Raw genomic sequence first — 20,851 nt, forward strand, 5'->3', positions numbered from 1 at the left:
GTGTTCTGTGGTTGGGGAATTTAGAAGTTATTAAGTAAAACATTGAATAATATGTTGACGAAGGCCACAGAGCCAACAACCTACACTGTTCTGATTCTTGCTTTAGAAGAGGACTAGGCTACTTCCAAGTTGCACACAGTCCCATAAATCTCATATCTTTAGGCCACAGATCCTTTTGGGATTACCAATTAGATGAAGTTTATTGCTGTTTTCCCTCCACATAAAGCAAGTAAGAAAATGCATGAATTTGGGGGTTAATTTCCTAAATACGACATCATTATTATATCTCCTTAAATTCATCCAAAACATGGTGAGTAAACCAGCTCTATCCACAGGTATAGAGATTATAAAATGATTATCTTGCTTCCTGCAGCCTCAGTCTGGATGGAGTTATAAAGTAACTGGGAGATCTAAAGTTTAGTAGTCAGTTAAAATATATGTAGTAGATCACATCAAGGGACTAAGAATCACTGTTGAACATTAGGATAAATTGCTGAATGGAATTGTGCACTGCAGTAAGTTCAGTCCATGTTATGTATTTTGACTTAGGGATCTTGTCAAATTGAAATGAAGAGTCTGTGCAGAGTCAAACCCATATTTTGGATGTATAAGCAATTCATGTTTTTGATTACAGTCTAAGACTAAAATTCCCAGCTTGGATGAAATGTACGGCAGATATGAAGACAGACATTATTCTAGACAATGAAACATACATTCCTGCAACTTGATTGGCATTCTTTTATATAAAAGATCAGATGATTTTTCTAGCAGGAAGCAGAAAACTGCAGTATATTGTACTACTGGAAGAAAAAACAAACAAACCAGGGATAGAAATTTAGTAAATACCGGCATCTATGTGTGTGATGAAAACCTACATTATTTAATATTTTTTCATGCTCCTCTTTGTTAGAAAGAGCATAAATATTTTATAAGTATTGGTCTTTAAATAAAATTTTTGATACTTCATTATTTTAAAGGGCATTTAATGTAACTGAGACTTTTTAATGAAGAAACTCATTTGATTTCAGCTAAAGCATTTTTCCCCCTGTGTGTTTTAAATGGCTGATTTTTAATCCCCCCATTGGACATCAAGAGGTATTACAGCAGGTGGCAGAAATAGGAATATCTTGCCTATAAATACATGCAATCTTACAGATCTATTATTTTTACCAAATTAATTGCCTGTCTGGGTGCCGAGGCTTTTATAAGCATAAATTCTTTCCTGTCTCACTGAAATAATTTTAAAATACAGAGAAATATTAGTCAGTGAAAGATGAGGCGTCCAACTCATTTTAATAGATTGCTTCAACATGAAATACTCCCCACCACGAACACCAGATTTTAGCAACATCTCTTTTGGCCTGCCAACAGTGTATTCCGTGAAGTAACCAGTTGATGCCAGGAATGCAGCAAAAAGAAACCCCAAATAAAAGAGGGGTTTTAAAAACCTGTTTTCAAGGGAGCCTAATTGAGGGCAGTAGTCAGTTCCGTGGGAACAGAGCATCCCAGAAGGACAACGAACCTCAGAATACCTTACTGGGAATGCAGTCTTTTCAAGGGTGTTTTATTCTGGTGAACACAAAATAGGGTCTTGGGGAGTATTGGAGGGGAGGGAAAATTGGGATGATTCTTCAGTAGCTAAAAAACTAAACAGGGAGTTCTTTTAATGGGCCCAAGATGAAGCAGGAGTACAGGGGCAGGTTGAAAGGAGGTGAGTTAAGAGCATGTGATTGAATTACTTAGTCTTCATCCATGTCTCAATAATTTGAGCCCAGTCCACCTGGATAGTCTTTCTCATAATATCATCTACTGGTGTGGCTGGCTGTTTGGGCTTCTTTGTTACTGTGAAACAGATAAATATTTTAATAGGTTTTCTCAGGTTTCCACTCATCAGATTTCTATATATCAAGGATTATATGAAAAGCAAAATCCCAATAGGTGCAGTTTGTTTAGTGGCTGTTTGAAATTACTTGTTGTTGTTGTTACTTGCGAAGTCGTGTCTGACCCATCGCGACCCCATGGACAACGTTCCTCCAGGCCATCCTGTCCTCTACCATCTTCTGGAGTCCATTTAGGCTCACGCCTACTGCTTCAGTGACTCCATCCAGCCACCTCATTCTCTGTCGTCCCCTTCTTCTCTTGCCCTCAACCTTTCCCAGCATTAGGCTCTTCTTCAGTGAGTCCTTCCTTCTCATTAGGTGGCCAAAGTATTTGAGTTTTAGCTTCAGGATCTGGCCTTCTAAAGAGCAGTCAGGGTTGATCTCCTCTAGGACTGACCGATTTTCGAAATTACTTGTGGTACTGAAAAAGGTGAAAAAGGACTCTTTTTCACATTTATGACCATTGTAGCATCCCCATAGTCGCCTGATCAAAATTCAGACATTTGACAACTGGCTCATATTTATGATGGTTTCAGTGACTCGGGGTCCTGTGATCACCTTTTGTGACCGCCTGACAAGCAAAGTCAATGAGGAAGTCAGATTCACTTAACACTTAACAACCATGCGACTAACTTTTAACTGCTTAACCACTTAACAGCCATGACAAGAAAGGTTCTAAAATGGGGCAAAACTCACTTAGCAAATGTCTCACTTAGCAATAAAAATTTTGGACTCAAATTTTGGTCATACGTCGAGGACTACCTATACAAGGGCTTTTCAACCTTTTCACCCATTGTACCACTTTTAGGATATGGCAATATCCGAGTACCACCAGTTGCTTAGCAAGATGTCAAAAACGATGACGAAAAAAAAAGGAAAAAAGTGATGAAGTACAGGTAGTCCTCAACTTAACAACAGTTCGCTTAGTGACTGTTTGAATTTATAATTGCACTGAAAATAGTGCCCCCCAAGCAAGCCACAGCCGAGCAAGACACCTGCCTGCCTGCCTGTGCTCTTCCTCCTGTCCGAGGTTTTCATTGTTGTGAGCATTTCTGTTGAGGATTGGAAGTGGGGGTGGGGTGGGGTGGAGGTGTTTGGTTTTTATTTTTCCCCCTCTGCTGGGTGGTTGCAGCAGGTTTTGGTCACTTCACATGACCCTTGGACACTGTGACCGTCATAAATATGAATCAGTTGCCAAGCATCTGAATGTAAATCACAAGACCCTGGAGATGCTGCAACATTCCAGCTGATCGGTGCTTCTTCTGGGCTCAGCAGAAACACCAGGATCAGCGCCGAGCTCCAGCTGGAGACTGGCACTGATCCTGGAGGTTCCGCTGAGCCCTGACAGCCCCGAAGAAGCGCTGATCCTGGCACTTCTGCTGACCCCTGACAGCCCTGCAGGCTCCAGCCATCTCTCGTTCAGGCTTGTGCGGTGCTGCCACCGGTTCAGCTCATTCCCCTCCCCTGCTACCACTTTCCTAGGATGGTTGTGTACCACCTGCCAGGTGCCAATGTACCACAGGTGGCGCCCGTACCACTGGTTGAAAAGCCCTGACCTATACAGTTTAAAACTGGTATATTTCAGCCAAATACTAACTATAGTTAGGAAATGAGAATATGGGAGACTAATTTCAGTGCTGAACCACCTTACCCAGCTTGGAATCTCCAGCCTGAAGTAGCCTGGTTTTAAAAGGCTATCTAAATATGGCCATACTAATTCTGTGTGGAGAAAAGCTTTGCATTTAGTTAAATTAATACTCTAAGCATCTAAGTGTAAAGAGCATGGCGACCCAAAATTGATTAAAATCGTGTTCCATGCCCGTGTTGTGTTTTTGGAAAGGGTATTTTGATGAAGAAGACAACTGTGATCAAATTACCTGAGCCGAAAGATTCAGAATTAAAACATTCAAACAGAATCTTCATTCAGGACTGATTTCTGATATCAGAACACTCCCTCACTAATAATACTCACTGGATACTTAACACTAATATGTTAGGGTAAAACCACTTGCTAATTTGTTAGAACTCTCCATTCCAGCAGTCTGAAGTTAAAGAGCAGTTGCTCATTTGCCAATTTCTGAAGATGTTTCAGTCTTGGTTTTAGAATGCTGATCACTTGGAAGTCTATGGTATAATTAATATCAACACTCCGATATCTGAACTTGTTTCAGAGAAGAAAGCTGACCAAATGTAGTTGAGATTTTTATTCGAAGAGTTTTGAGACATCTTTTTAAATATAAATTTACTGAACGTTTTAAAAACAAGAGTAAGATAATATGAACTAAAGTAGAATAAGAAAAGAAAAAAGAAATAAAGGAGAAAGCTATACAAAAAAGAAAAAAATAGGTAGAAGGAAAATAGAAAAAGAAAGAAAAAAGATATAATGAAGTGGCTTCTACTCTTCTGTACAGCAGTTTTAAGTACAATTGTAAGTTTACTTCCTTCGCTAAAGTTACAACATGACTCCTCTTTCTATAATCTATCCTAGCTGGTGGTGGGATTCAGCTGGTTTACACCACTTCGGCAGAACTGATAGCTAATTTTTTATTGCCCAGGCCCAGAATGGAAGTGGCATCCACACAGAGAACCAGTTGTTCACATATTTGTATCCCACCACTGATCCTATCTAATTATTAATCATAAATTCATTTTTTTTATTTTTATGCAAAAAAGTCCATAAGGGATTTTGAGTTTTGTAACATCTGATGAAGGACTTTTCAAAAATCTGGTTTCCCAAAGAACCATCCACAATCTGAATGATTGCTTACTAATGTGTAACATCTCTTTATTCATGTTTGTTCACATTGCATAGATTCAAATTGCATCATTTCCAAGAGACTGGATTTCTGAACTTCTACAATAGGTTTTATCACCTCTTTCTCTTATCTCTCCTTTTGTTGTATTTTTCGATTAGATGTGGAGCAAATGGCTATCGACTGGCTTACTGGCAACTTCTACTTTGTGGATGACATTGATGACCGGATATTTGTCTGCAACAAGAGTGGGGTCACCTGTGTTACATTGCTTGACTTGGAGCTCTACAATCCTAAAGGCATTGCACTGGATCCAACAATGGGGTGAGAATCCATATATGTACTTTTAGATGAAAACTAAATTTATTTCTGCCTTTGTTTTTGTTTTTTCCCCAAACCCACATTTCCTGAATGCTTTTTACTCTGTTGGTCAACGATATCAAATGCCTTAGTAAGGTCACACTGGGAATACTGCATCCAGTTTTGGTCATGACTTTACAAAAAAGATGTTGGCGCTTTGGAAAAAGTGCAGAGAAGAGCAACTAAGATGATTAAAGGCCTGGAGACTAAAATATAAGAATGGTTGCAGGATTTGGGTTTGGCTAGTCTAGAGAAAAGGATTAGGGGGGACATAATAACAGGGTTCTAGTATTTGAGAAGCTGCAAAGAGGAGGGAGGGGTCAACTTATTCTCCAAAGCACCAGAGGGCAGGACAAGAAACAATGGATGGAAACTAATCAAGGAGAGAAGCAACCTGGAGTTAAGGAGAAACTTATTAACATTGAGGGCAATTAACCAGTGAAAGGGTTTGCCTTCAGAAGCTTTGGGTGCTTCATCACTGGAGGTTTTTAAGAAGAGACTGAACGGTCACTTCTCTGAAATGGTATAGTCTCTTGCTTGAGCAGGGGGTTGACTAGAAGACCTCCAAGGTCCCTTCCAGCTCTATTCTGATTGATTGATTGATGAGGGATTGGGAAAATGTCACCTAAATAAAAGAGTTGAAAGCATGCATATGCTTAATCTTGAGAGAGAAGATCACTCTGTAGAAATGCAATGCAACTTTTCAACCAAGCAGAGGTAGTCCTCAACGTACGACCACATTTCTGTTGTTAAGTGAAACATTTGTTAAGTGAATTTTGCTCCATTTCTTGCCACACTTGCTAAGTGAATCATTGCATTTGTTAAATTAGTAACACTGTTGAACCTGACTTCCTTATTGCCTTTGCTTGTCAGAAGGTTGAAAAAGGTGATCACATGACTCTGCAACCTTCATAAATACGAGTCAGTTGCCAAGCGTCTGAATTTTGATCACATGACCATGGGGATGCTGCAATGGTTGTAAGAGTGAAAAACTCTTGTTAAGTTGTAAGTCACGTTTTTAGTGCCATTGTAACTTTGAACAGTCACTAAATGAACTGTTTGTAGTCAAGGACTACCTGTAGAAGGTTGTCATCTATAAGAGGTTCAGGACTTATTCTCACTTATCCCAGAGTGCAGGATGAAAAATAATGGATTTGGATTACAGGGTAACAGATTACAAAATCTATATTGGAAAAGTTTCCTGACCGTAGGAGAGGTTTGACTGAAGCCAATTTCCCAGCCTAGTGGTGGTCTCCTTCAGCATTATTACCATGATCTGTTTGGAATATTTTAATCTGTTTTTCTGTACTAAGCAGGAAGTTGAGCTCAATGACATAAAGGGTCAGTGTCCATTTCTATCCCTCTATGAGTCATGACCTTTGAATGTATTTCATCTGTAGGGCCATGGAGATAAAATAGGTGGAGATTTAAGTTCTCTCCCTCCCACTTGCGTTTTTATTGCCATTTTAAAGAAAAGTGCTGAATTGATTTAAGCAGCAGTTGTACCTGCTGATAAGCAGATAGCCACAAAATGCTCTTTTTTTGTTTTGTGTGCAGTTCAAACGGTTGTAATGTATTCCAAAGGAAATTACAGAGATCATTCTGTGCTTTTCATTTGATGGGAATCTCTCCTTTTGCTGGAGGCCTCCTAGAGCTGAATTGTTCTCGTTAGACTCCTTCCATTCTTTTTTTTTGCCTATCAGAACAGAAATAGTAGTTTCTTAGTGATATTTTCTGCCCTCTGTTTGCAACTACCTTTTATTTCTTTCGAATATTATCCTTTCTTGTTTTCTTTATACTTTCTTTGATTTTTTTCTCCTTTCTCCTTTTTCATTCTCCTTTATTCGTCGCTGTTGGGGGCTATGAAGACCTTCCTCCATATGTCCCAAATTATGACAGTATATTTCCTCTGATCCTTCAAAATTTTGTTTAGGAAAGAGTATTACTGAATTTTATTGTCAAACCTCCAATAAGCCTACTTATCCTATTTGAGATAATGCTTCTGCAGTGTACTCAAAAGGGCAGAAACTGCCAAGACTCTTTTGGGGGACAGGATATTTATCTATCTGTCTTTGTCTGTCTGTCTGTCTGTCTGTCTGTCTGTCTGTCTATCTATCTATCTATCTATCTATCTATCTATCTATCTATCTATCTATCTATCTATCTCTATCTATCTATGGCATCTAATAGGATATCTAATTAATCTTTGGTATTGAAGTGTCAGCTTGATCTTGAGATTGTACCTGTATCATTTGCTTTGTTTTGACTGCTATCATATTGGAGAGAAGCTAGAGCAAAAGAAATGAAGCTTACTATCCTTAGTGTTAAATATATTATCCTTTAATAAGTCCTTTAAATAAGATCTCATCTTGGACTCTGACATTGATGGCACTGGCTTCAGATCATGCCTCTCACCCAGCTGCTGTGCTTGGACTATATGTCCAAGAGTGGCCTGTGGAAGGAGAAAAATCAGGAACTGACTGTGTCCATATAAGCCACCACTCCGTATTGTTCCATCTTCTCTTTACTCCCAAAAGAACATAGAGTAGGTCATAGGGCAGGGGTGTCAAACTCAATTTCATTGAGGGCCGCATCAGCATTGCGGTTGCCCTCAGGGGGCCAGGTGGGTATGGCCAGGGTGGGCGTGGCCTACTGGGTGGGCGTGGCTAGAGTGTGTATGGCCTACTGGGTGGGCGTGGCCTACATCGTTCGCATCAAGGGTGCCTATGGAGGCCTGGGCAGGAGTGGGACAGATCTGAGGGTCTCTGGCAGAAGGAGGGTCTCTGGGCCAGGGCCAAGGCAGTGGGGGCTGTTCCCTCACTGTTTCCAGGATGGCTTCACGGGCCACATGAAACCACATCGTGGGCCGCATCCGGCCCCCGGGCCTTGTGTTTGACATGTCTGTCATAGGGCATAGACACAGCCTAATTGTTTTTGAGGCTTTGGTATGGCTGTGTACATATTTTATCAACCTATTTATGACATTTCAGTGTGGTTCATTTAACGCCCATTGTAAAAGTGGTCATAAAAGTGAGTCCAGTCATGTGGTGACCCTCTTGGTGACTGATATTCCAGTCCCAATTGTGATCGTAAGGGCTACCTACCTCAAAGGGGGCAGGTCCACTATTTTGCAGTTTATGCACATTGTTTACAGCAGGGGTCCCCAACCCCCAGTCTGTGGACCAGTATCGGGCTGCGGCATGCCAGCAACTGGTCTGCACAAACAAGCAAAGCCCCATCTGCAGGATGCAGGCAGCACACGAAACCACGCCCCCTCCGGTCCACGGAAAAACGTCTCTCCAGGTAACTGGTCCCTGGTGCCCAAAAGGTTGGGGACCTCTGGTTTACAGGGTTACTGACTGGAGGACAAACCATCATCTAGGCCTCCCAGCTCCAAAAGAATGTGAAATCTGTATTATGTTGAACACATTTATTGTGCCTTCTTCTGTCAAATTAATTATTGTGGAGGCCTGGATAAAGAAGGCAAAAAATTGGATGGATTGGACAAAAAGCCTCCCTGCTGTGCGAATGTTATTTCTTCATCTGATGAATGATCAGATGTTCTACCTACTGCCTTTTGTTTGGGAAAAAGGTGGCTTCTTTTTATCCCCATGTACTTGAAGAGGAGTTGAGCAGTGGGAGTTTTCCATAGCAAAGCACTGTGGGTGACTATGCAGATATACCGTAGGAGATTTGGCAGTAAAAATGGTAATAACGTTGATTGGTAGTCACAGTGATATTTCTGCGAACCCTGCTTGGGTCCTTCTGGACTTCTCCATGAATCTGAATCCAGACCTAGATCTTCCATTTGAACAGAAAATTGTGTGGGGCTGAAGCTTGTGGCTGTGGTGCTTTACTGTGTTGTCCTTGGCATTCCTGGACATAGTTTTTGCCAGGGGTAAGCAACCTTGACTCTTTTATGACTCATGGACTTCAACTCCCAGAATTCCTGAGCCAGCATGGCTCAGCTTGGAAACCTCTCCCTTTCCCCTCAGCTTGGCTGGCTCAGGAATTCTGGGAGTTGAAGTCCACGAGTCATAAAAGAGCCATTCACCACCAGATTAAGATCTCAGCAAGCAAGTGGTGACAGACTTCCCTGGTTCCACCTGAGAACGTGGTAGCGGCTTGCTGAGTTCTATCTGTCATCATAAGGGCTATTTCTCCACCCAGACAGATGAAACTGACCACCTCTCTCTTCAGACAAATCCTGACTTTGCTAGGGAAGAGAGGCCTAACCGTGGTTCTCCAAGGCTCATGCAGTGGGAGCATCTGTTTTCAATATCTCAATATTTCACTGGGCTGAAGGGAGATGGTATTATCCCAAATTATAGCCTGCCATTAAAAAGCGATCAGACTGACTCACAGTGGGTGACCACTGCAGATATTTACACAAATATTCAAAGGCTTCAGTTTTGCTTTCAAATGTAACATTATATTGGATTATGCTACTCATATTGTATAGTACTTATATACAGTATGCTGCCCAGAGTCCAGTGAATGAATGAGTGGTCCAATGAAGATCCTTCTTATCAGTGTCCATTCATGAATATCCTAATTCTAGTCAATCGTTTGAGTCAGCAGAACAGTTTAATAAATGGGAGACTGAACAAGGCCATTGTTCACAGTCTATTTTGAGAGTGAGAATACTGTAGTCTTATTTTGCCATCCTAGTCAGCTCTCAATAGATAGATTTTGCAGGAGAGCAGGAATGGCCACAGTCCAAAGATTGGAGCCGGAAAACGTTCAGTTTAGCATTTTTTTGGCAGTCCAGTCTTCAAATGGTTGCTTTTAAAGAAGAAGAAGAAGTCAAAAGCTACATTGCAATTGTGTATTTTATCATCTGTTAACCAACAACAGCAATATTTCCATGATAGGGTTCTGTTGACATAGAAATATGTTTAATAAGTAAACAAAACGTTTTTCTCACCTAAAATGTTTCTAGTTTCTTTCAATAAATGTAATAATCAGATCTCGTTTAGGAAGGTAGATTTAATTATTTTCACATTGGATCGTGAAACCTATATATAGGTGTTTCATTGCACAAACTATGAGAAGAATACTACGATGCGTAGAAAACATCTCAGGAAGAACGGAGGGACTGGTACAGTCACACAGCGTCACCTTAGCATGCAAGCCAGCGAACTCTTAAGGAAACCCAAAAGCCAGTTATATTGTGTAGGAGGGTACTACTGCTTAGATGAATATGCTAATTAGTAAACTACTAAGAAAATATTTTGAAAAACTCTTTATCTCTGAGATTACCGTATGTAGGAGACATCTTCCTATTCTGAACTGACCCAGACTTCTGCGTCTCCCCCCACACCCCACACCCCCATCTTTAAGATAGCATTGTTGGTATCCAAAAACTCCCTCATTACCTAGGAGGCCAGAATAACTCCTGCCTTGTCTAGCAAATGGCAGCTTCTGGCGACTATACGGTGGCCTGTCTGGAGCTCCAATCTGTTTATCCCATATAGTATGGAGCTTCCAACACTGGAGCAAGCCCCACCAACTTTCAAGGACATTTTGATGCATTTGGAAAGATACCAGCACAATTTAAATGTATTTGCTATCTTCCCTGCCTAGAGGAATTTTCAACCTTTGGAATGATTTCTTTTTCAACTTTGCTTTTTAAAAGAGTTGATTTCAACAGACTTGTTTACTTTCCAGCTATAGCTATTGATTTTCACATGGAATACCTCTATTTTCTCAATTCTCATAGTTTTTAAAAAACCATTCTGAAGGGCATGCTGCATCTTTTGATAGTGACTCTAATCCCTTCCCGGAGTTTATTTTTGATCTTATTTATGTTAATGATCAAACCTTATGAGTTAATGATCAAACCTCTACCATCGTGTGTCCTTCATTTATTGGAAAACAATCTTTTGGTTGTTATTACACCCACAGGGCTACAAGTTATGTGTTATAAGGACAGAGCCATCTCATATGATTTTCCAAAAAGGAAAGTGTATAGGGAAAATGGGATACACAGCTGTGTAATTTATTCCCTTGCCCCCAAAGGTATTACAGAATAATCACTGCTCCCAGCTTAATTTATCAAAATCTGTCTTGCCTCAAGACTAATAGATAAAAATATGAAATAACCAATATCACGGGTTAGTGAATATATGACACATCCTGGAGCAAATTACAGTATAAATTATAGTTATCTTAATAGTTTTGCTTTCCAAAATATTTTTTCTTCCTTGCTTCAGAAAGATGACTGGCAAATTTATTGCAGTTACATGGCTCATGTCAAAATTGAGATTGTCAGTGATAAGTTAAAAACTGTGATGGACAGAATGAGAAAGCTTTAGCAAGTCTTTCAGCAACTGAAATAGCAAACAATGAGAATTTGTGTTCATTTGAAATTTGGGATTATTATATCCAGAGCATTGAAATAGACCTATTCACATCTTGTGCTTCAGCCAGGCTTCTAATATCAGTTAATTTTATTTAAGTCATGTTCGGCAGAGGTGTAAATTACAAAATTCAAACCGTGAAGCTGCAGCACACAGGATATGAATTACAGTTTAATAGATGCAAATTGGGATTTCCTCAGTGGTTTTCAAGTCAAGATCATGTCCAGGTAGAAACCTAAATATACCTAAATACATTTTTTTATGCTTGACCATTTCTCCAAAATCATCACTTTCTCCTTTGAATAATTAATTTAAGTGCTTGTCAATGCCAAATTTATCTGGTAAGCAGCTGCTACAAAACAGCAAGTGTTTCTTTTGCTTAGTGTCCCTTTCTGAATTATCACACAATTAGAAATCTTAGCTGAAATAATTAATTAGCAGAGTTATAGATGTTTCAAAGGGAATAGTAATATTTTATTCTGAAAACAGTGATAATTTCCAATTTAAATCATCAGCTGGTGAGTGATAGAATTGGTGGATTATAGGGCTTATCTTTAATGTACTTCACAATATCCAGGGGATTGGATGGAGAAAACTTCTGATTCTATGTTCTTCCTAAATCTACATCTGTCCAAAAAAATCAATTGCTACAGGATACTTGATAGGTGGTCACCTGTCTTTTGTTTAAAAGTCTGTTAAGATGAATTTGCCATCTCAATAGCCTTCTATTCTCATGCAGCCCATATTATTCAGAATGTTCTCTAATAATATATAGGAAATTCCATTGGCCAAAGAAATATATGGCTGCATTCCAGCATTTGGATGCTGTTCCTGCATAATCTCTATGGCCAGCGGTTTAATAAGGAGTTGCATATTGAATGCATGGATCAATTGCATTTGACCCTTGTATTTCTTGGCAAGTGGAATTACTGTGGTCAGCTCTTTGCCTTTGGTGACATGTTAATGGAAAGAGGAAGGAGGTAATAGGGAAACATTTGAATGTTGACTCATACTTGGTGCAACTGAAAATGTTGATGTGACATAAAAAGTGTGGCACATTATTGTATGGGCAATGTATCTATAGGTGGGTGGATATTTGAAAAAGCTGTTTTGTTAAAAAAAAGTGTGTGAGAGAAAGAGAACAGGAAAGTCATCTTGTACAAGAAGTATTAGTCATTATTAAGTTTCTCAATCAACTTAAGGTTGTTTGTAGCTGATACTAATCTGAATACATCTAGGGATTGCCCGTTCTTTGTGCCAGAATGTTGCAGTACTATGTACATACAAGCACCCACACAGGATGTTCATCTACAGCCAAAGGTTGATTGATGATGATATCTTTTTATGTCCACGGAAAAGTTTCTGCATCGTAACTTCATTTGTTTGGTTCTCCCACTTAACTGTTTCTGCTTCTGTTTAGCGGTTCACTGTGATGGAGACCTGCACTTTCCTTGCACATAAAGCTACTATACTTCCTTCAGATTTATTCTGAAGACTCAGTTAACATCAGTTCTCCCATGAATTTCCGTCTCACCTTAAACAGCATTTCCACTAGCCTGTGGCACTTTCTAAACTAATCCTGAAAATCTCATTAATCTTTAGCCTGCTTTGCATTTGTCTGCATAAATTAGATTGTCATAAGCCAGCTCTCTGCTAAAGGAACAACAGCATCACTTCTGTGGCCTGTGCAATACTCACTACCAGGATTGGTCCTGCCATAAGGCAGAATAAGACCAGTATCTCCGGCACTACAGTACAATTCTTGGTTACATCAATTGTTATGAATTTATTATTACTATATTTTTACTCCTTCCCTCTGTGCTTCCCCCCCCCCACTTCCCGGCCCTGTACTCTGATGATCTAGAAACACATTTTATCATGCAGGTGTACCTTTGAGAACCAGTCTGAAGATGGGTGGTGATTATGGTGCAAATGGTTCAGGGAATATATTTATTTAACTATCACATTACCATTTCTCCAATTCAAATCCTAATTGTCTGGATTTTCTTTACTTCTTTGATTAGACCATAAAGTATGGTTGGATTTTTTTGTCCATAGGTGCCTTGTCCAGCCATTTGATGGTTAGGGCTCAAACGTGTTTATTCGCAAGTAGATTCTTTCAATTCAGCTATGGCCTTCTTGATAGAAGAAGTGTATGCCATTGTGTATGAAAGGGCAAGGGAGGATAGGAGGAAGAGAGAATAATGATGGCGATGGGAAAGACATTCAGAATAATTGCATTTTGATGCATTTCTTCAGCATTTTATTATGCTAAATGTGAGGTCCACATCTATATGGTTGTAATTATCTGCCTTCTGAGATTTTGTTCCCAAGGACATTGCCATTCTTCCTTTAACGCAACGCGTGTATGCCTATATATTTGCAGCATTCTGTTTCAGCCTTATTGTTCTGTGGATACTTAATATTCAAGAGGCCCCCTTCTGAATTTGCTGGGGCTTTTTTTTCCAGTTGCAGCCTAAAAGATAGCAGTATTTGGAAACGGCCTCATGTACCCACCATTGACTGCCATCTAGATTTTATTTGGCTTTTTCTCTCTTAACTCTTTTTTTTTGCTACAAACACCCGTCTTTGTATGTGTTCCAAAATTTTAGTCATGGGGAGACGATGGGTAGCTACTTTTTACTTTTCCCTGGCTGTTGGCTATAGCAATTTCATTTTAATTGTTGCTTATGGAAACTGGGTGGCTTGCCTTCTGGAGTGGATCAACCAAAAAGTCCTTTTCTACTTTCCTTTCTTCGCTGATAACCTTCCCAGCCAACTCCCAAATGCTAAAAGCATGACTTGACACATCTGCTGATAATGAAATTCATGGCGCTTGCTCCCCACTAGATGAGTGCAGGATTGCAGCCTGTAGAACAGAGAAGCAAGGCAATTGGTCTCTGGATAAGGTTGTAATCTCAGCAGCTAGAAATAAAATCCCACTGGATCCAATAGGACTTCTTTCCAGTTGGAACATATGATTTGGGCTGCTTAGATTTTTAAACTATAGAGCAATAAGGGTAGGTTTATTCTAAGGACTTCACACCTAACTGCAGACAAGCTTTAAAAAATCAGTATGTAACTTGCTTTCTCTGCATATAAAGAGTATTTGCATATTAAATATGAAAAATTGGTTTAACAAAATGCAGTTTTGAAGGCGGCTGGAGCTATAGCATTCCCCCCCCCACACTTCCAAAGCCTTAGCTCTACCACCTGAGTGGATAATTCTCTCATAATTCCCTGACTTCCGTGAAGCCTGGTACAAAGCAGCTCTGTCCAACCAATAATTAAAAAACACAAATACACAAGTGTATTATTTAAGCGCCCACCCTGCTGCCTCTAGATATTTTGGCATACAGGTCCTGGAATTTATTTATTTATTTTATGGGATTTGTATGCTGCCCTATCTCCCAAAGGACTCAGGGCGGCTAACAACGATAAAAACACAAAATACAAACATTAAAAGGTATTAAATCAAATTATCTCATAAATAGTCCAATTAAAAACACAATAAAACAAAATTAAGAAAACCTCCCTTCCATCAGTCCAGATCGGCCTGTTGAAAAAAACATGTTTTAAGGTCGCGACGAAAGGAACGGAGATCCGGGGCCATCCGGAGTTCCAAGGGGAGTTGATTCCAAAGGGCAGGTGCCCCCACAGAGAAGGCCCTCCCCCTGGGGGTCGCCAGTCAACATTGACTGGCCGATGGCACCCTGAGCAGGCCCTCCCTGTGTGAGCGCACAGGGCAATGGGCAGTCGTTCCTGGCAGCAGACGGTCCTGCAAATACCAGCATAAATTTTACCAGCCAGCATAAATTTTGGCCGCAGTCCCTGAAACCCATCGAACGGACATGACATGGGAGAAGTCTGCTCTAAAAGTACTAGTTGGAAGAAAATTCTTGCCCTGGCAGCAATTGGAGAATATGCATATGCTCCAGATATGAGTTGAAGGATCATGGTCCACTGGTAGAAAGAATAGCTTTGAAGTCAGTTCTCCTTTTCAGCTGTGTCCTATCTGCCTTTAATCAAAAAGTCCAACCGAGAACTGTAGAGTTCCAATTCAGGCAGGATTGCAGCCCAGCAGTGCATTTTAGATATACTTCCATAGAAATGGAAGTGCACGGGACTTTTTGTTTTTCTGCGTTTAATTAAAGACTTTTGCAATCCAGAGATTTCATGGGTGGTTTAATTAAAGCCTGGGTATTGTAAAGCACACAATCTACCTCATGATGTTCACATCTGAGGAAAAATGGAAGTTCTTCCCAGTAGGTGTGAAATAACACGATTCAGAATAGAATTCTGCTTCTGTACTATTAAGTGGGAATCTAGATAATTTCCATCCTCAGCAGTTGCCTTGTAGAGTTGTTCAGATTTCCTCTCTTTAGATAGATGCCACCCCGTATCCCAGTTTCTGTTTATTTTAAACCTGTTTGCAAGCTTAGTGGTACACACACACACACACACACACACACACACACACACACACACACACACGGAGGGGTGAAAACTACTGTAGATGTTAGGTCTGTAAACAGAGTCGAGAATGAATATGTTACTATATGCATAAATTAGAAAACACACACACACACACACACACACACACACACACACACACACACACACACACTCTGTTACCGCTACTGCTTAGGAACAATGTATACATTTGACCAGAGTTTGGAGAAAAGCAGAATTCAGAGTTCTAGCAGATGGAAAAGAAGCAAAGCATAGGCTAGAATCCATTTTCTATATATTTATTTGTGAGTTTTAAAATTTATTTAACTTGTATAACACTTTTGATTGTTTAATTTTGGTGGGGGGGTTTTTGGGGGAGGGGAGGCTTTAGTCTGTGAAAAAGGAGGGAGAGAGAAGCAAGAAATAAAAGCTGAGTTGCACATGCATCACTGTTGCCTATAAAAAATAAACCAGTTTGAAACTGCACATTGGACTTTGACGCACCAAGATAATATCAGTTCCCATTACATCTATTCAGAGATAGCTTATATGCAGACACATATTTTCTGCACGTATATAGTGGAATCCCTAGCATTCGTATATGTGTATTTTTATGGTTTTATCAATGATTTCATTAATAAAACTAGTTATATAATGCTACCGCTAGTCCCCCCTTATTTATTTTATGCATCTCCGTTACTTTTCATTTATGTTTGGAGAGCATCTCATGTCTTTTCTCCTTGCCTTTTAGGAAGCTTTTCTTCACTGACTATGGACAGATACCAAAGGTGGAACGCTGTGATATGGATGGGCAGAACCGTACAAAACTGGTGGACACCAAAATTGTCTTCCCACATGGTATCACATTGGACTTGGTCAATCGGCTTGTTTATTGGGCTGATGCTTACCTTGACTACATTGAAGTTGTGGACTATGAAGGAAAAAATCGACATACAATCATCCAGGGCATTTTGGTGAGTGCAGTTTGGATCAGGGGACATGGATCTTGTGGAATATGATGCTCTTATTTGTAGCTCTTGAGCTACCTGATACGTTCCTCTCTTTGGGAATCATATCATTGGCAGGACATCAAGTTGTACTGGGTATGCAGTCCCAATGTTGTGGCATAACTATAGCCTGATGAGTAGGATTCTGGAGAAATAGATATAAAACAAAAGAGGTGTTTTCCAAATGTTTTGTGATATGGCTCTTGCAGTCCCTCATCATGCTGTCTTAGTTTGATGGGGATGGTCAAAAGCTAATGGACCAAGATTGTTGGTCTTGATATTGGGGCTACAGGCACTAAGGAGCTGATGAGTTGTTTTTATAGTGAAAATAATCAGTGGAACAACTTGACTCCAGAAGTTGTGGGTGCTCCAACACTGGAGATTTTAAAGATGAGATAGGACAACAATCTCTTAGGGTTCCCTGCTTGAGTAGAGGGTTGGACTAGAAGATCTCCAAGGTCCCTTCCAACTTTGTTATTCTATTATACAACAGGTATCTCTCTTCTCTCATACACTGTTAGGAAAACCTAATATGCTATAATGGATTAGTTCAGAGAGTATCCAGTTCTTGCTTAGCAACGAAGTTCAATTTTTAGCCATACCTGTCTCAGAGGATTGTGGAATGATGGGAGCTTGTGACAGAGGGATTATAAATAATATAGAGAATCAATAGAATTTGAAAAGACTAGCAGGTCCAATTAGTCTCCATCAGTTTTTTAAAACCACGTTTGTTGTTTGTAGATAGAGCATCTCTACGGATTGACTGTCTTTGAGAACTACCTGTACGCCACCAATTCTGATAATGCCAATGCTCAGCAGAAAACTAGCGTCATCCGGGTCAATCGTTTCAACAGTAGTGACTTCCAGGTGGTAACACGGGTGGACAAAGGTGGAGCTCTACATGTCTATCACCAGCGACGGCAACCCAAAGGTAGATAAGGGAAGTCTATAATGTTTGGGGAGAAGGGAAAAACTGTGATGGGGTTTGTTTGCAGCATGTGAAAAACCCTGATGCCCAAAAGGTTGGGGACCACTGGTATAGAGAAGTCTTTATCACTCTGCTTTTCTGATGCTCTGGACCTCCCTTCTGTTTTCATGGAGCCTCTATTATACGGTATGTTGATCTGAATAAAATGTATGAGACTTTTTTCATGACAGTTTTAGAACAGCTGTTCTGCAATATGTACTTCTTTATAGGCAGATGGTTATAGTTAAGGATCACTTTATGTCCATTCAGAATATCCCTCTGTGGGAGTGCAATTGCCTAGAATTATAAACCAAAATACGGTATGTTTGGCAGGATTATCTATAATAATTTTAATTCAAGAGAGGATAATATTAATAGTTAATGCCATCTTAAGATGTGTGGTGATCAGAGCCATTACTCTACATTCTTGTTTCTGTTTGTTTATGTGGTCATTCAATTTCTAGAGCTGCCCAACTCAGCCAAGTAGCCCTGTTATAGTGTGGTCATCCAGATGATCCATCTTCACTGCTTCTTTGGTTGTTCCAAGCTGTTAACAGAAGATATACTCCATGACCTTAAAAAGGGAATTCAAAAATATAATACCAAAGCTCAAAAACTAAAACTTTGGCTTTGTGGAAAAAGTAGCCTCAGCTTATAACTGCAACATTTTAGTGAGGTTAGCTAAGTGACAGATGGATTTTGTTAAACAGAATGTACTTGGTTGTGATGAAGATTTTAAGAATGAATTTAAATATCCTGAAGACTCATGCTACAATAAGACTGTAGTCTTAAACATTCTTATTGTTAGGCTCTCTCTGTCTAATTTGTGTGTCGCTGGTATCATACTGACCCTTGGTAGCTTCAGACACAATAATGTAACTCAAGGTTGTCCAGACTGTTTATTCCATATTTGAGAACTTGCTTCACAGAGGTGATACAGCTAGATAAGTTATTTCAATATGGGTAAGAAAGAATCACGTGCACATAGAAGATACTCCATCTGGAACATGCAAAAACCATCTTTTGGGTCAATGGAAATTCTGGTTGCTCTCTTTTTGACCTCGAAACTGGGATGTAACCACTCAGTGTTTGCATAATGCAGGGGTCTTCAAACTTGGCCCTTTTATGACTTGTGGACTTCAACTCCCAGAATTCCTCAGCCAGCGTGCCTGACTGAGGAATTCTGGGAGTTAAAGTCCACAAATCATACAAGGGCCAAGTTTGAAGACCCCTGGCATAATACTTCTGCCTCATCTGGGAAATTTGGGTTCCTGCCTTATCAGCTTTATTCCTTACATTTTCTAGGAATCTTGACCTGGGGAGAAAAGTCGAACAATAATCAGAATAAACCTGCATTAAATTCCTGTTAATGTTTAAGATAGCAAGCCTTTAAGTGTTGCAGCAAATATTCTTGGGGACTGCTGCTGGTTATCTAGGATTTTGAAAGTCTAATTTGCATGATTCTCCTAGATTCAGTGGGAGCTGAGCTTTGTGAGAATTTTCTGGGCATGTGCGAATAGTTCCGTTCTGGGGAGAAAACTTTGCAGGGAATTCCAGGAAGAACATTGTGTTTGTCCTGCAGAACATACCAGCCTGTCTGATCTTGGGGTGGTTTGACCATTTTCTGAAACCAAATCTCTGGAACTGGAAACCTCACTGTCAGTCCCCTGCAAGAATTATCCAACAATATTCTAACGTTCTCATCTTTCCAGGAATTTAAATTTGAGGAACATATTTATTGCAAGTGAACCAAGATAACTTTCTATCTACGTCAGCCTAGTAGGTGAATCAAAGAATATTATTGCACACCCAAAGGATATGGAAGTTTCTGCTTTTGAGATGCTCCGATATATATGCAAATATCCTGTGTTCTACATGATGTTGAGGCCTAGTACTAAGGGATTTATTCATATTTTTCCATGAAATTTCCCTTTCAGTTTATGATTAAGTGAGGAACAAAGCAGGAATTTCTGGCCCAAATGTCTCTACTGCCACAAGATCCCATGTGGCTTTAGTTCAGTCATATTCTTTCAGACTCAACCCATTTATGTAGTACGGCAAGAATCATATTCATCTATACCAGAGGTAGGCAACCTCGGCTCTTTTATGACTCATGGACTTTTATGACTCTTTTATGACTCATGGACTTCAACTCCCAGAATTCCTGAGTCAGCTATAGCTGACTCAGGAATTCTGGGAGTTGAAGTCCATGAGTCATAAAAGAGCCGAGGTTGCCTACCCCTGATCTATACAAACAGTTTGAATGTCAGAAAGACATTGCATTTTATAAAAACATTTACATACCAAATTTACATCACACATCTTAACTGTGTAAGTTATTACTTTGTTGGTTTAGGACAAAAAAAATGTAAACATGGCCCTTTGGAAAAATTAATTGCCCACCCTTCTTCTATACAGTATTCTAATATACAATGATATTACTATTCATTAACCTATATTACAATCACCTATTACGCTGTGCTTTACGCTGTTACTAGTAGGCATCAACATTTCTTTCTTAAGCCTATTCTGTCCTAAGTCCCCTCTCTGAAATTCTTCTTTTTCCGTCAGTGGTCGGTATGTACAGGTCTTGAGTCTTTAAAAATATATATATTGTGTTTTGTTTTAGTGGACTGCTATACTTCACTCTTTTAACTCCACTGCCTCTGAAGGAAAAACACCTTCTTGCTTTTGGCTGCTGCACTGCATTTGCTTGTGGCTGCAAAGCTCCAAAACAGGCACCTGTGTCAGAGTTGTTGCTTTATTGGCAACTCTGCTGTGCTGACACTGGGGGGGGGGGGGGGAGATTCAAATGGGAGGGAAAGAAGGCAGCACAAATGCCTGCAATTTTCTCAAGCTGCCTGCTCTTCCTTACACAGACACACAGACACACCCCTCCCAAATTATTCATCCTAAAATCGTAAACAGTTTAAGCTTGCTGACTTTTTAATTGCACTTTTATTTGCCGGTTGTTTTGTTCACAGTCTCTAAACACTGAGCTTATGGTTTATGCAAACCCGTTCAAATATTTCCAATATATCTAAACAAATAAGTAAATCCCAAGAAACAT

At 39.8% G+C, this 20,851-nt stretch overlaps 1 protein-coding gene across 1 annotated transcript in view; it reads left to right on the forward strand.

Annotated features, from left to right (window-relative positions):
* LRP1 (LDL receptor related protein 1) overlaps positions 1–20,851 on the forward strand; it is a 321,802-nt gene that overhangs the window by 160,118 nt on the left and 140,833 nt on the right. The window contains exons 8-10 of the mRNA XM_083357102.1: positions 4,795–4,957; positions 16,559–16,781; positions 17,556–17,745. Of these exons, the coding sequence (XP_083213228.1) occupies positions 4,795–4,957; positions 16,559–16,781; positions 17,556–17,745 (576 nt within the window). The remainder of the gene's footprint in view (positions 1–4,794; positions 4,958–16,558; positions 16,782–17,555; positions 17,746–20,851) is intronic.

The sequence above is a fragment of the Vipera ursinii genome (assembly GCF_947247035.1).
Source record: "Vipera ursinii genome assembly, chromosome: 2".
NCBI classification, from domain to species: Eukaryota; Metazoa; Chordata; class Lepidosauria; order Squamata; family Viperidae; genus Vipera; species Vipera ursinii.